Source organism: Mus pahari, chromosome 8 (genome assembly GCF_900095145.1).
Source record: "Mus pahari chromosome 8, PAHARI_EIJ_v1.1, whole genome shotgun sequence".
NCBI classification, from domain to species: domain Eukaryota; kingdom Metazoa; phylum Chordata; class Mammalia; order Rodentia; family Muridae; genus Mus; species Mus pahari.
The window spans coordinates 17,457,275-17,469,170 of NC_034597.1; the positions used below are offsets into that span (position 1 = coordinate 17,457,275).

An 11,896-nucleotide genomic window follows, 5' to 3' on the forward strand; every position below is an offset into this window, starting at 1 on the left:
ATGGAAGAGTTTTTCAAGTCTGCATCTAAGCACGCTCACGAAGCGCGTGCATAAAATGCACACACATATGTATACGCGTAGCAGCAGGGCTGACTAGGAAAGGAGAGGAGATCAGGCTGGACCTCGGCCAGAGCCACAGTGCTGCTAGCTCCATTGGTGACCTTCTCCAGGTGACCTTCTTCAGCGTTACAGTTTTCCCTTCCTACTTACTAGGTCAGTCCCACCCATACTGGACAGTCTGCTTTACTTAAAGTCACCTAGTTTTTCTCTTTAATCACGTCTGCCAAGTCCATCCGAGTGAGGCGCACCTACATGGAGGTTGATACATGGAGGTTGATTCGATATCCTAGAGAGCTCAGGCCAGCTTCTTGGGTGGACAGAAATGTGTTCTTGTAGAAGGTGGAAGAAAGTTGGAAACTAGGAAACAAAGTGAGACTCCTAATACATTACAGAATATGGCCAAGTCAAGGTAATTAGGAAAGAAAACAACCTGAAAGGAACAGGAGGCGCCAAGACTGCAGCTCAGTGACAGAACACTTTCTTACTCAGCCTGTCTGAGACTGGGTTCCAACCCAAGCACAGCAAACAATGAAGAGGAGGAGGGGGGAGGGGGAGGGGGAGAAAAAGGAGGAGAGGGAGGAGGAGGAGGAGGATGAGAAGAGAGGATGGCGATGATGATTTTAAAAATAAAATGCAGGTACAATCTAGAGAGCTCAGAATAAAACCATACACAGAGAGGTGTAAGGGTGGATGCAAAATTACCCAGAAGAATCTGCACTCTCCTCCAAATTCAACTTCTCTGTGGTAATTTCTTCAAATTCCTCCTAGGTGGCTGTGCTAGTCAAATTTTACATTGCTCTAACAAGTTCCCCAGAGAGACAGCTTAAGGGAAGGGAGAAAGAATTCATTACTTGCTCACTAGTTCAGAACTCTACCTATGATCACCAGGGTCCATTGCTGTGGGCCCCAGGTCAGGCAGAATATCATGTCAGTGAGTCTGAGACTCAGAGAGAGAGAGAGACAGAAAGACACAGAGAGAGACAGAGACAGAGAGAGAGAGACAGAGAGAGAGAGAGACAGAGACAGAGAGAGCGAGCAGAGAGCACTGTCCTTTAAAGGCACACAGCCAACAACTCATCTGCTCCACCTGACTCCCAGCAGTCACAGTCCATCATCTGTCAAGAGTCTTTTTTAAAACTTCAGTCCATCAAAGGGTTAAACCAGTGATTAGCTCAACTCTCTTATGATATAATCTTCTCTGGAAACCACCCCAGACACACCCAGAGGCGGGTTTCACTAATCTCCCAGGAACCTCTTAATCCAATCAAGTTGACTATCAAGATTTGCCACAGTGCCGCATATTTAATGAAAGGATTAACCAGCCAACAGGTATTTAAGAAATGGGTGGGCCGCTCTGGGCTCTACTACATCCTGTGTCTCTGTGACAGCTCTCTTGGGCCTCTTGGGATCCAGATGGCTGCAGCATGGAGCTGAGCTGCAGTACTGGTAAGTCTCCCTCCTTGCTGGTGCTTGTGGCTATGCCAAGGGCCCCCCTCCTTTGTTTCCTCAAACCTCGGAACTTTGACGTCACATATGACTGGTATATTGTCAGAGAGCTGGTTTTTAGTGACAGTTTGGGTGGGTAAGTGGACAAGTATTTTGAATTCTTGTCACTTACAAGTTTACAATGACAGCTAGGGCTCTTACAAAGGAGACTTCTACTTAGAGTATTAAAAGTGGACTCTTTGGATGAAGAGAATGAAACAACTAATGTTTCATTTTTATGAAATTGTTTCATTAATTTGCGTGTTTCTAGTTTCCATTACTCTCTGTATGTACTACTGTAGAGGTCCTGACATTTCTTGTGTTTAGTCTTATGTGATTATCATCCTTTCTGTAATGCATGTTTATGCTTGTGCATGTCCTTATTGTCATGACTTAAGACTATCCCTAAAGTAAAAATACATAGTCATCATTGACTGTCTGGGCTCTCTGCATGGAGCAGACAAAGCAGGAGTTCACTCCAGGAGAGAGATCCTTCACACTTCTCTCTGCCTTCTCTTGCTAGGCCTACTGGAAAAAGAAGCCCGGAGAAGGAGAATTATTTTAAACCAGAGTCAAAAGGACACTCTTCGTGTGTGGTTTGAAAAGAACCCCAATCCAGATCTAGCTACCAGAGGACATCTGGCTAAGGAACTCGGCATCTCTGAGTCTCAAATTATGGTAGGCATTAGGCCTCTTTCTCTCTCTGAGTCAGGTTAAAGAGCAAAGCTAAGCTAAGTTCTTCTGGGCAGTTCTCGTAAGTATGTCATGTATTTTGCTAAGTTTATTCCATGTGCAATGGAAAGATAAAACAGAAGCTGTGCTTATGTCGTATGGAAGGAAATGTGAGTGCTGAGCCTGCACAGAGGCGAAGGAATAGTCAGCTCATGGTTTCCCCATAGGAGATAATAAAGTCATTATCTTGGGAATTACAGAACTTAAGAAATTATGTCATCAGCAGAGTAATGCAGAGTCTTTCCTTGTCAGCGCCCAAGGAATAAAGTTGTGAGAAAACAGGGGGCTCAAGATCTTATGAAAACTGCTGGCTTGTAAGCTACTCCTTTTTTCTCCTTTAATCTTTTCTTCTTTATTTATTAATACTTTTAGCTTATTCTGTGACAGTGTCATAATCCTTTCTGAATCCCCTTTTCTTATTTTTCCCCCAGTCCCTTGGGACAGTTTTTTTTTTTTTTTTTTTTTTCATTTTTCCTTCTTACTTTCATCTTTTCTTTTTTTTTTTCTCTCTGTATAGCCCTGGCTGTCCTGAAACTCTCTGTGTAGAGTAGGCTGGCCTCTTACTCAGAAATCCTCCTGCTTCTGCCTCCTGAGTGCCAGGATTAAAGGTGTGTACCATAGCTCTTTCTTCCTCTTTTCTTTCTTTCTTTTCTTTTTTTGGTTTTCGAGACAGGGTTTCTCTGTAACTCACTTTATAGACCAGGCTGGGCTCCAACTCAGAAATCTGCCTGNCTCTGCCTCTGAGTGCTGGGATTAAAGGCGTGTGCCACCATGCCCAGCTCTCTTCCTCTTTTCTTCCTTCCTCTTTTCCTCAATCTTCTTCTCTTCCCCTCCCCTTCTTTCTCCTTCTTTGTAACCTGACAAGTTTGATTAGAGCTGTTTGCCTGTGTACAGGTATAGGGTTATTTACTGGATTGGTTTTTAGACTGTCCTCGTACTTACATGATCAGGATTGCAGATTTGGTAATCAAAGAGGAACTAGAGGAGTGGAATGTACAGTTATATCACAAGGATTGGCATTTAAACCATTGAGATAAACCTTTAAACCTTTAGAGGTGAGAAAATGAATTCCAGTTTTTAAATTTGGTGCACAGTGATTTGCTATAATGACTTTAGTCTTCTGACATCCTGCGGCGAAGACAATTTTCATATGTCCCGATAAGCTGTCCAGGTATGGGAGACGGTCGACACAAATAATGCTAATGAAATTGTTCTGCGTGGGCACACCTGGTGACTGGATGCCCAAGAGACTTAAACTAATGAAATTGTTCCATGTAGGCACACCTGGTGACTGGGTACCCAAGAGGCTTGAACTGATGGAAAAGTTCAGAATCATGGAGGATGTTGGTGGCTTCTGAGGACCTTTCTATCTACTCATTAGTTGGAAGCTTCCAGCTGTTCATCAGGCTGTAATTTGAAAACTTATTTTGAATATCAAAGTTGGAAAACATTAAGAGTTTTTGAGAACAAAGCTGGGACTTGGTGATTTAAGATTGCAAGGTCTATCCCTAACAACTTGGCTGATAGTGATTGTCTAAGGTTGTGAATGCTAGAATGAATTATCAGGTTGTCCAAAGACTCAGACAACCAAATCCTCGGAAATAACTAAAAGCAAAAACAAACAAACAAAACCCACACATAGCAAATAGTTTTAATTATAGTAGTGAATATAGTTCTTTTGTTTGGTTGGTTTTGGTTTTTTTTTCAAGACAGGNTTTCTCTGTGTAGCCTTGAATGTCCTGGAACTCACTCTGTAGACCAGGCTGGCCTTGAACTCAGAAATCTGCCTGCCTATGCCTCCCGAGTGCTGGGATTAAAGGCCTGCGCCACCAGGCCCGGCTAAAACTTATCTTTATTATTTTTAAGTGTGTGTGTGTGTTTTCATGTGTTCATGTGAGTACAAGTGTGGAAATAGGCCAGAGGTGTCAGATCCCCTGAAGCTCAAGTTACGAGTAGTTGTTAGCTACCTGATATGGGTGCTGGGAATTGAACTCACATCCTCTGGAAGAGCATTATGTGCTTGTATTTCTAACTGTTGAGCCGTTGATCCAGCCTGTGGTAAGTCTTAAAACTAGATGTTCACATTCGTGGGAGTCTTATATCTGGCTTCCCCTGAAGTGAAATAATATAAGCAATAGCCAGAAATTAGTGTTATCTGAACTGTTTTTTTCTGTTGTCAATTCTTCCTTCCTGTTTAGGAAATGATTTTCAAAGATTAAGTCTGTTAATGTGTACTGTACATTGTGAAATGATATTTGCTAAGAAGAGGGGCCTAGAAATGAGCTGTGGATACTTTACCTACTTAACAAGTATTTAGTGTGTGTGTGTGTGTGTGTGTGTGTGTGTGTGTGTGTGTGTCAGGGGGTTGGAGGAGCAAGAGGAAGAATGAACGTAGAGATTCTTGTTGATATTTTAGATAAACATAACAATAAAAACCAGAGACTGAACTTTGCTCTTCTGGACATGGTCTTGAGGGCAGATACCCAATCAGTTTGTTTGGCTGATGTTTGGAGTGATCTAAACTGAGCTACATCCACTTCCTGGGTAACCCTTCCCCTTATTTTCTTTCTCCACATAGACTTGGTTTCAAAAGCACAGAAAAATACGGAAGCAAGTAGAGTTTGCATGCTGCTCTGAAGAAATCCAAGAGCAGGAACAGGGTAAACCTAAAGGTGAGATCCACGAGTTCAAACCTAACTTCTCCGTAGATTTCTTTGGGAGCATAAGCAACTGCACGTTGTGGAGAAATATTCTGTAGAGGAAACTCAGACTAGGGACCAATTATAGCACACACTGGACTTCCCAGGATCAGAGATATAAACATTATCTCACTGGGTGTAGTATCTATAATCCCTGCTATGGGATCTGGAAGCTAGATGATCAAGGTCACCACTGGCTATATAGAGAGTTTGAGTCTAGTCTAGAGGAATGGTCTCTTAGAAAGAAACCATTATCTGGGCAGTTGTGGTGCACGCCTTTAATCCCAGCACTTGGGAGGCAGAGGCAGGCAGATTCCAGCCTGGTCTACAGAGTGAGTTCCAGGACAGCCAGGGCTATACAGAGAAACCCTGTCTTGAAAAAAAATCAAACCAAACCAAAACCAACCAAACAAACAAAAAAACCATTCCCCCTTTTAATTTCCATTGTTGTTTATTAAGGCTGTGTCCTGTCACCTTTGGGGCTTCATCAAGCCATTGTTTTTTATGAACAATGTTCATTCAAAATGTTTTTTTTCAAGTTTGAATATAAAAACTGACCTGCAAATCCTGTTGTGTGCTTAAGTTGAATCAGTTAAAGAAGCTAGAAGGAGCAGAACGCATTTCACAAAGTACCAGACTGATATTCTAATCGAAGCATTTGAGAAGAATCGGTTCCCTGGGATTGTTACCAGGGAAAAACTGGCTCAACAAACAGGCATCCCCGAATCCAGGATTCACGTACGTTGTGCATGCTCTCTGTCTCTGGCTGCTCGTGTGTCCTTTACCACAAGCTCCTTTCCTCCTGAGCTGTTGCTGGACAAAGGCAGGCTACTTGTTGTCCCTCTGCTCTAGACACAGGATGTAGATACTTGGTGTTTCCAGCGACAGTCTGGAGAAACAGTCACACCAGACCTGCAGGATCATAGGAAATAGAAAGAGCAGTTAGGTGGCAGTGTGTAAAGCCACTTTTGTGCGCGCCCCAGAGGGCAGGGGTGGTACTCTGTGTCTTAGGATGTTAGTTAGCACCCAGACACCTCTAGGCATGGGATGTCTGCTTACCTAGCCCTCCGCTCACCGCTGACTGTGGTCTAAGTTTGCACTGTTTGAGAATTCTGTGTGTATTTTGGAGACGGATGAGCTGCTTCTGAAGCATCTTTAGATAACCCTGTCTTTGGATCAGTCATTGTGTTTCCATGCCCGCTGGGAGCTCCACCTTCTTAGGAGCCTCTTGGTAAGCAGAAATTCACCCTGCCTTTGAGAACCTGATTCCTCCATCAGTGCTGGGTATCAGATGGGTGGAGTCTAACTCTTCTACCTTTTCAACCACGGTATTATTTCACCCATGACCATGTGCCATGGCTTACTTAATCTTGATGGTCAACTTAGGTTGAGAAACACGGATTAGTCAAGCTCATCTCCAGGTGTGTCGGTGAGGTGAAGCATTCCTAGAGCTCCTTAGATCCCAAGAGCTCTGAGCTAATCACTGCAAAGAATCTGTTCAAAATCCAAATGAGTTACTGGGAGGTGGTAGAGATGTGAAAGGCAGACCCTACTAGGAGGAAATGAAGTTCTGAGAACCTGCATTGGAAGGGTTAGCCCGTGTCCCCTTATCTTTGCTTCCATTTAGCAAACATAAGAGACAGAAGGAGTCACTTCTGCTGTTCAGGACTCTTTGTGTGTGTGTTTTAGATATGGTTTCAGAACCGGAGAGCACGGCACCCAGACCCAAGACAGACCACTCAGAAAACTCCTTATCCACCCCAGAGCAGCCAGGGCCCTGCCCAAAAGACTGCAGGTAAACTCGCTCCTTCCCAAACTCTCACCAGCAGCTCTTCAGTTATACTGCCTCTTTCTCCACCCCACACACCAAACGGTCCTTTGGATCTCTCCAAGGGGCGTCAGAAGCAGTTACCAGGGACCACGGTACTACAGTCCTCCCAGGTTGTACCGCAAAGGAGTGATGATCAAAATCCCAAGTTGTTTATTGGTCACTTATCACCGGCAAAAACTCCAGGAGAGGAGGGCTTCCATCCTCAGCCTCCTTTACAGCTCCTAATCCAAAACAGAGGCCACAATCCCAGTGAGAAAGGCGGTTTGGCTGTACCGCGTTTAGAAGATTGTACTCAGGTTCCAGCTGTCAATCAACACTTCCGGAAATTGGACCAAAATGATCCCACCTTTCTCCAACACTGGGACGAATGGTTCGGGTCCATGCTTGCTGAATGGATGCCTGACGAGGAATACTGGTCTGAGAAAGCTGAGCTGCTTCCGTGGCAGGTGCAGCTGCGGCAGCTTGCCAGTGTGTCTCCTCAAGCACACCAAACTCCATAGCAGTAAGGTTTAAACCTCAGGCCTTTTCCGTTCATTCCTCTTGAGCACGGGTTTTCAGGAGAAGATCTCTGCTTTCGGCATCCAGGTCCCCACGTGGATTCCCGTGCATGGCTTGGAGAGCTTCTCAGGAGAGTGTTGGGTTCTTCACATGGCAACAAGTACATCAGTGATGCAGATTCAAGTGAACCTGCCCTTGGGCGTGAAATCAGTGGATATATTGAAGAATAGGTATGCAGAATTATGGAACAAGTTCAAGTTAGTATGTGCATAAACCACATGGACACAAAAAGGGGGCAATTATTTTTATTCTTAATTTATTCTTGAGATCTGATCTCACTGTTATTCCGGCTGGTCTCGAACTCCTGTGCTTAAGTCAGTCTCCTGCCCTAGCCTCCTCAGCACTACAAATATATCCCTCCGTGTCCATCTTGCTCTTAATTTTAATTATTTATTTTTTTTAATTCATAGTTTCACTTACCATCTGTTATGTTTCATTTCTGAAGTGTCTCTCACAGATTCATGTTTTGAAATCTCGCCTCTCAGCTAATGTGCTGTTTGAATCTGTAGAGGTTTTAGGTGGGTCCTGACCAGGGTGGTACCTTGAAAGTTATGCCCACCATGTGAACAGCATGCACCACATGTTCCCGATGTGTAGACAGACTTACGTCACTATGCCTCTCTGTGACAGTGGGCTAAAACATTCGGACAAGATTCCAAATAAACACTCTCCTGTCAAATTGCTTCTGGTAGACGTTTTGATCACAGTGCGTTACCTTTTACTATATTACTGCTTACTGGCCTAACAGTCCCTCAATGTGGGGTACAGCAGCCCTAACTAGATGCTTATTCCTCACTGGTATGAAACTTCATAGTCACTTGAGTCACTCGAACAACCATAAGAGTGCCACAGATGGAATGTCACAACTTGCAGAAAATGTGTATTTTCACAGCCGTAGAGGGCAGCGCCCACTAGGCAGGTGCCTACAGTTCTTGGGGCTCTTTACTGCTTGGGGATTTCAGAGTTCTCAGTCTCATGTAATGTTTGCTCTGTGCACTTTAAAAAAACATTATTTATTTATTTTATGTATGTGAGTATACTGTCACTGTCTTCGTCTCTTCCTGGCTTTTAAGGGTCCTATACATATGAGCTCTCTTAACATTGATTACATATTTGAAGGTCTTATCTGTAGGTACAATTCCTTTACTTCAGCAAATGCTTGCCCCCTACTGAACACTACTGAACACTGTAACCTCCAGTTTTCTCTTTCCTTACCCTCTGCTAACCACAATTCTATTATGTGTATGTAGTGACGGGGGTGGGAGTGTGTGGGATGTGATGGAGGCCAGAGGCCAAAGTCCAGTGCCTTCCTTTACCTCCAAGTAGAGAAATTGTTCTCTATTTTCAAAAGATATTTATTTTGTATGTATGTATTATGTATGTATGTATGTATGTATGTATGTATGTATGTATGTGTCTGGGTGGTGGTGGTTATGGTCCCACGAAGGCAGGTGCCTGTGGAGGCCTGGAGTTTTAGATGCTCTGAATGGAGAATGGTGAGCCACTTGACAGGGATGTTGGAACCAAACTCAAGTTCTCTGGAAGAAAAGTGTTTGCTTTTAACCACTGAGCCATCTCCCCAGCCCATCCACCTTATTTTGTGAGACTCCGGGGTCTCTTGCTGAACCTGGAGCTTGCTGGTTGAGAAACTGTCTGGCCAGGTAGCTCTAGGGATCTCCCTGACTCTGGTTTCCAGTGCTAGGGTTACAGATGCTTTGCCCCCTGGCTTTTAAACTTAGGTTCTGGAGATCCAAAGTCAGGTCCTCATGCTTGCATAGCCAGCGCTTCACGGAGGGCACCAACTCCTCTGTCCCATTGCCTGCTGTTCCTGCGAGGCACTACTCTAGGCACCTTGGCTAGGTGATTTGTACAATATTTGCTTTGGGAGATGGCTTATTTTTATTGTCATAATGTCTTCAGGGTGTCTTCTGTTGTGACTTATGTTAGGATTTTCTTTCTTCTTTTTTTTTTGAGGATAAATAATTTACATTATATGTGTATTCCATGTTTTGCTTACCACCAATAGACACTGGGGCAGCTCCTACCTCTTAGACAAGGGTGATGATGTTATGGTGAATGACAGCATGCAGATAACAATTGAGATCCAATTCTTTTGCATACTGTACAAAGACCATCCTTCACAGAGACCATCCTTCCAAGTGATTCTAGGGTGGGTCATGGTGATGACCAATACCAATTTCAGAGCTGGATCCTGATGTCTATTTAAGCTGTTACCCCTAGTGCCTCTGTCCCTTTCTGCTTCCAACAGAGCACAAGGGTCATTCGTTTACATCCTCAACAGTGCCTCTTCTTGTTGCTTTGGAAATGGCTGTTCTGAGGGTAAGATGAGTGGTGGTAACTCATCTTCCATTTAACCTGGGGTCCTGTGATGGTGCTGTTAATCTCTCCACGTGGTTATCAAACTTGCTCACCTCTTAAGAAAGTATTTGTTGAATTCTAAATACTTTAAATATATATACTTTTTATTTTTATTTATTTATTTAATGTATAAGTGGTTTGCCTGCATGCACGTGCCTGGTGTCTTCATCATATTCCCTGAAACTGTAGTTATAGATGGTTGTGAGCCATCATGTAGGTGCTGGAACCTGGAAACATTACAGAAACAGTAAGCGCTCTTAATCACAGAGCCATCTCTTCAGTTCCCCTAACATTTTATTCTTTGTATGATTAGCTTTGTTTAAGATACGATTTGCAAACATTTTCTACCATCCCATAATTTTGCTTTTTCTCTGTGCTGTGTGCTTTGTGGGGCATGAATTTTAATTCTGTGCCTGTATGTTCATTCTTTTTTTTTTTTTTTTTTAAAGATTTATTTATATATCTAAGTACACTGTAGCTGTCTTCAGACACTCCAGAAGAGGGAGTCAGATCTCATTACGGATGGTTGTGAGCCACCATGTGGTTGTTGGGATTTGAACTCAGGACCTTCGGAAGAGCAATAGGGTGCTCTTACCCGCTGAGCCATCTCACCAGCCCCCTGTGTGTTCATTCTTGCTGGAGATGGAAACCAGAGTTTTGTACATGCCGAGTGTATACCCTATCGCCGATACACCCGCTCAGCCCAGACTTTTAATATTTGAAGTAGTCCCACTTGTCTGTTTTGTTTTTATTGCCTTTACTTCAAAACTACGGGCCAAACAGTGTCATGAATCTTCTTTTTCTGGTGCTTTGAGTTGCAAAGTTAGATTGTTGACTCGAGTGAGGTCTTTTTTCTTCTCTTCTCTTTTCTTTTTTCAAGACAGGGTTTCTCTGTATAGCCCTGGCTGTCCTGGAACTCACTCTGTAGACCAGGCGGGCCTTGAACTCGGGAGGCCTCCCAAGTGCTGGGATTAAAGGCGTGTGCCACCACTGCCTGGCTGGACTTTTTTCTTTTTAATGTGTGATTTTTTTAACAAATATGCACACACACATATGATAGTGGCACACTTACACAAAACAATATTTACACCCAAAGATGAGTTTGAGGGTGTTTCTATTACATGCTGATTTTTAAAGCTGTGTGGAGTCCTGTTCCTGCGTAGGTTAGGAGTTGGTTCTGTTTTCTACTTTGGGTTATGGAGATTGAACCGAGGCAATCAGGCTTTGACTTGGCGAGTCGTCTTTCTATATGCTGACCTTGAGACTGTAAGGCTTTGACAAGATAAAAGAAGTCATTAAAACCCTAGATTGATGAAATAGATTCTATTGCTGGTGAAGGGAAAAAGTTTATTACACCCCAGTAGCTTAGAAACATTTGTATAGTTTGAATACTTTTTGAATTTGTGTTTGCGCAGGCCCTGATTGTTGTGTGAACTCATGCGTTTGCCAATTGTCATAGCTTTTTGCCAAGAATTTGTGGGCTTTGGTTGCTAGGCTACAGGTGAAAAACCTCCCTGGTAACCTGCTCCTGCACAGGACTCCAATCCCTCACCCCTCCAATACCCATTCTTTGTAAATCATCTCAAATCAGGAAGCTAAAACTTGTCAGATTGATGGCCCAAGGCCATGTGGTTTGGAAATCCCCTATTCCCTCCTCCCTTCTTCCCCCTAGGGGGTCCATAAAAAGAAAGGTCCCTCTCCCCTTCCGGGTGTGTAGGATACAAGATGTCCCCAGAGCTCTGGCATCCCAAATAAAGCCTCATGTGATTTACTTCAACGAAGGTCTCTTGTGAGTTCACGGGTGTGGGGGGGTGCGGTTCTGCGCCATCCCGAGACTAGAGCAAGTGTCTCCCCGTTTTCAGGAGTCTTACAAGACTTTTAGTTTATTTATCTATTTAATGTCTATGACTGCGCTATCTGCATATATGCCTATGTGCTAAAAGAGCATCAGATCCCATTACAGATGGTTGTGAGCCACCGTATGGTTGCTGGAAATTGAACTCAGGACCTGCGAACGCAGAGCCAGTGCAGAGCCAGTGCTTTTAACCGATGAGCCATTTGCCCTTCTTTTCTTCCTGATCGTCTGTAACTGAGATGAGATGCAATCTTAGTGCAGTTCTCGCTTGTGTTTCTTTAGTGACTTGTCAACGCT

General features: G+C 43.7%; 1 protein-coding gene across 1 annotated transcript; it reads left to right on the plus strand.

Annotated features, from left to right (window-relative positions):
- Positions 1 to 858: 858 nt before the first annotated feature.
- Positions 859 to 7,751, plus strand: LOC110325760 (double homeobox protein 4C-like). The gene is made up of 5 exons (XM_021203867.1): positions 859 to 1,506; positions 2,069 to 2,223; positions 4,856 to 4,949; positions 5,569 to 5,714; positions 6,666 to 7,751. Exons 1-5 carry the CDS (start codon positions 1,485 to 1,487, stop codon positions 7,305 to 7,307), a joined length of 1,059 nt encoding a protein of 352 aa, XP_021059526.1. The 5' UTR covers positions 859 to 1,484; the 3' UTR covers positions 7,308 to 7,751.
- The last annotated feature ends 4,145 nt before the right edge of the window (positions 7,752 to 11,896 follow it).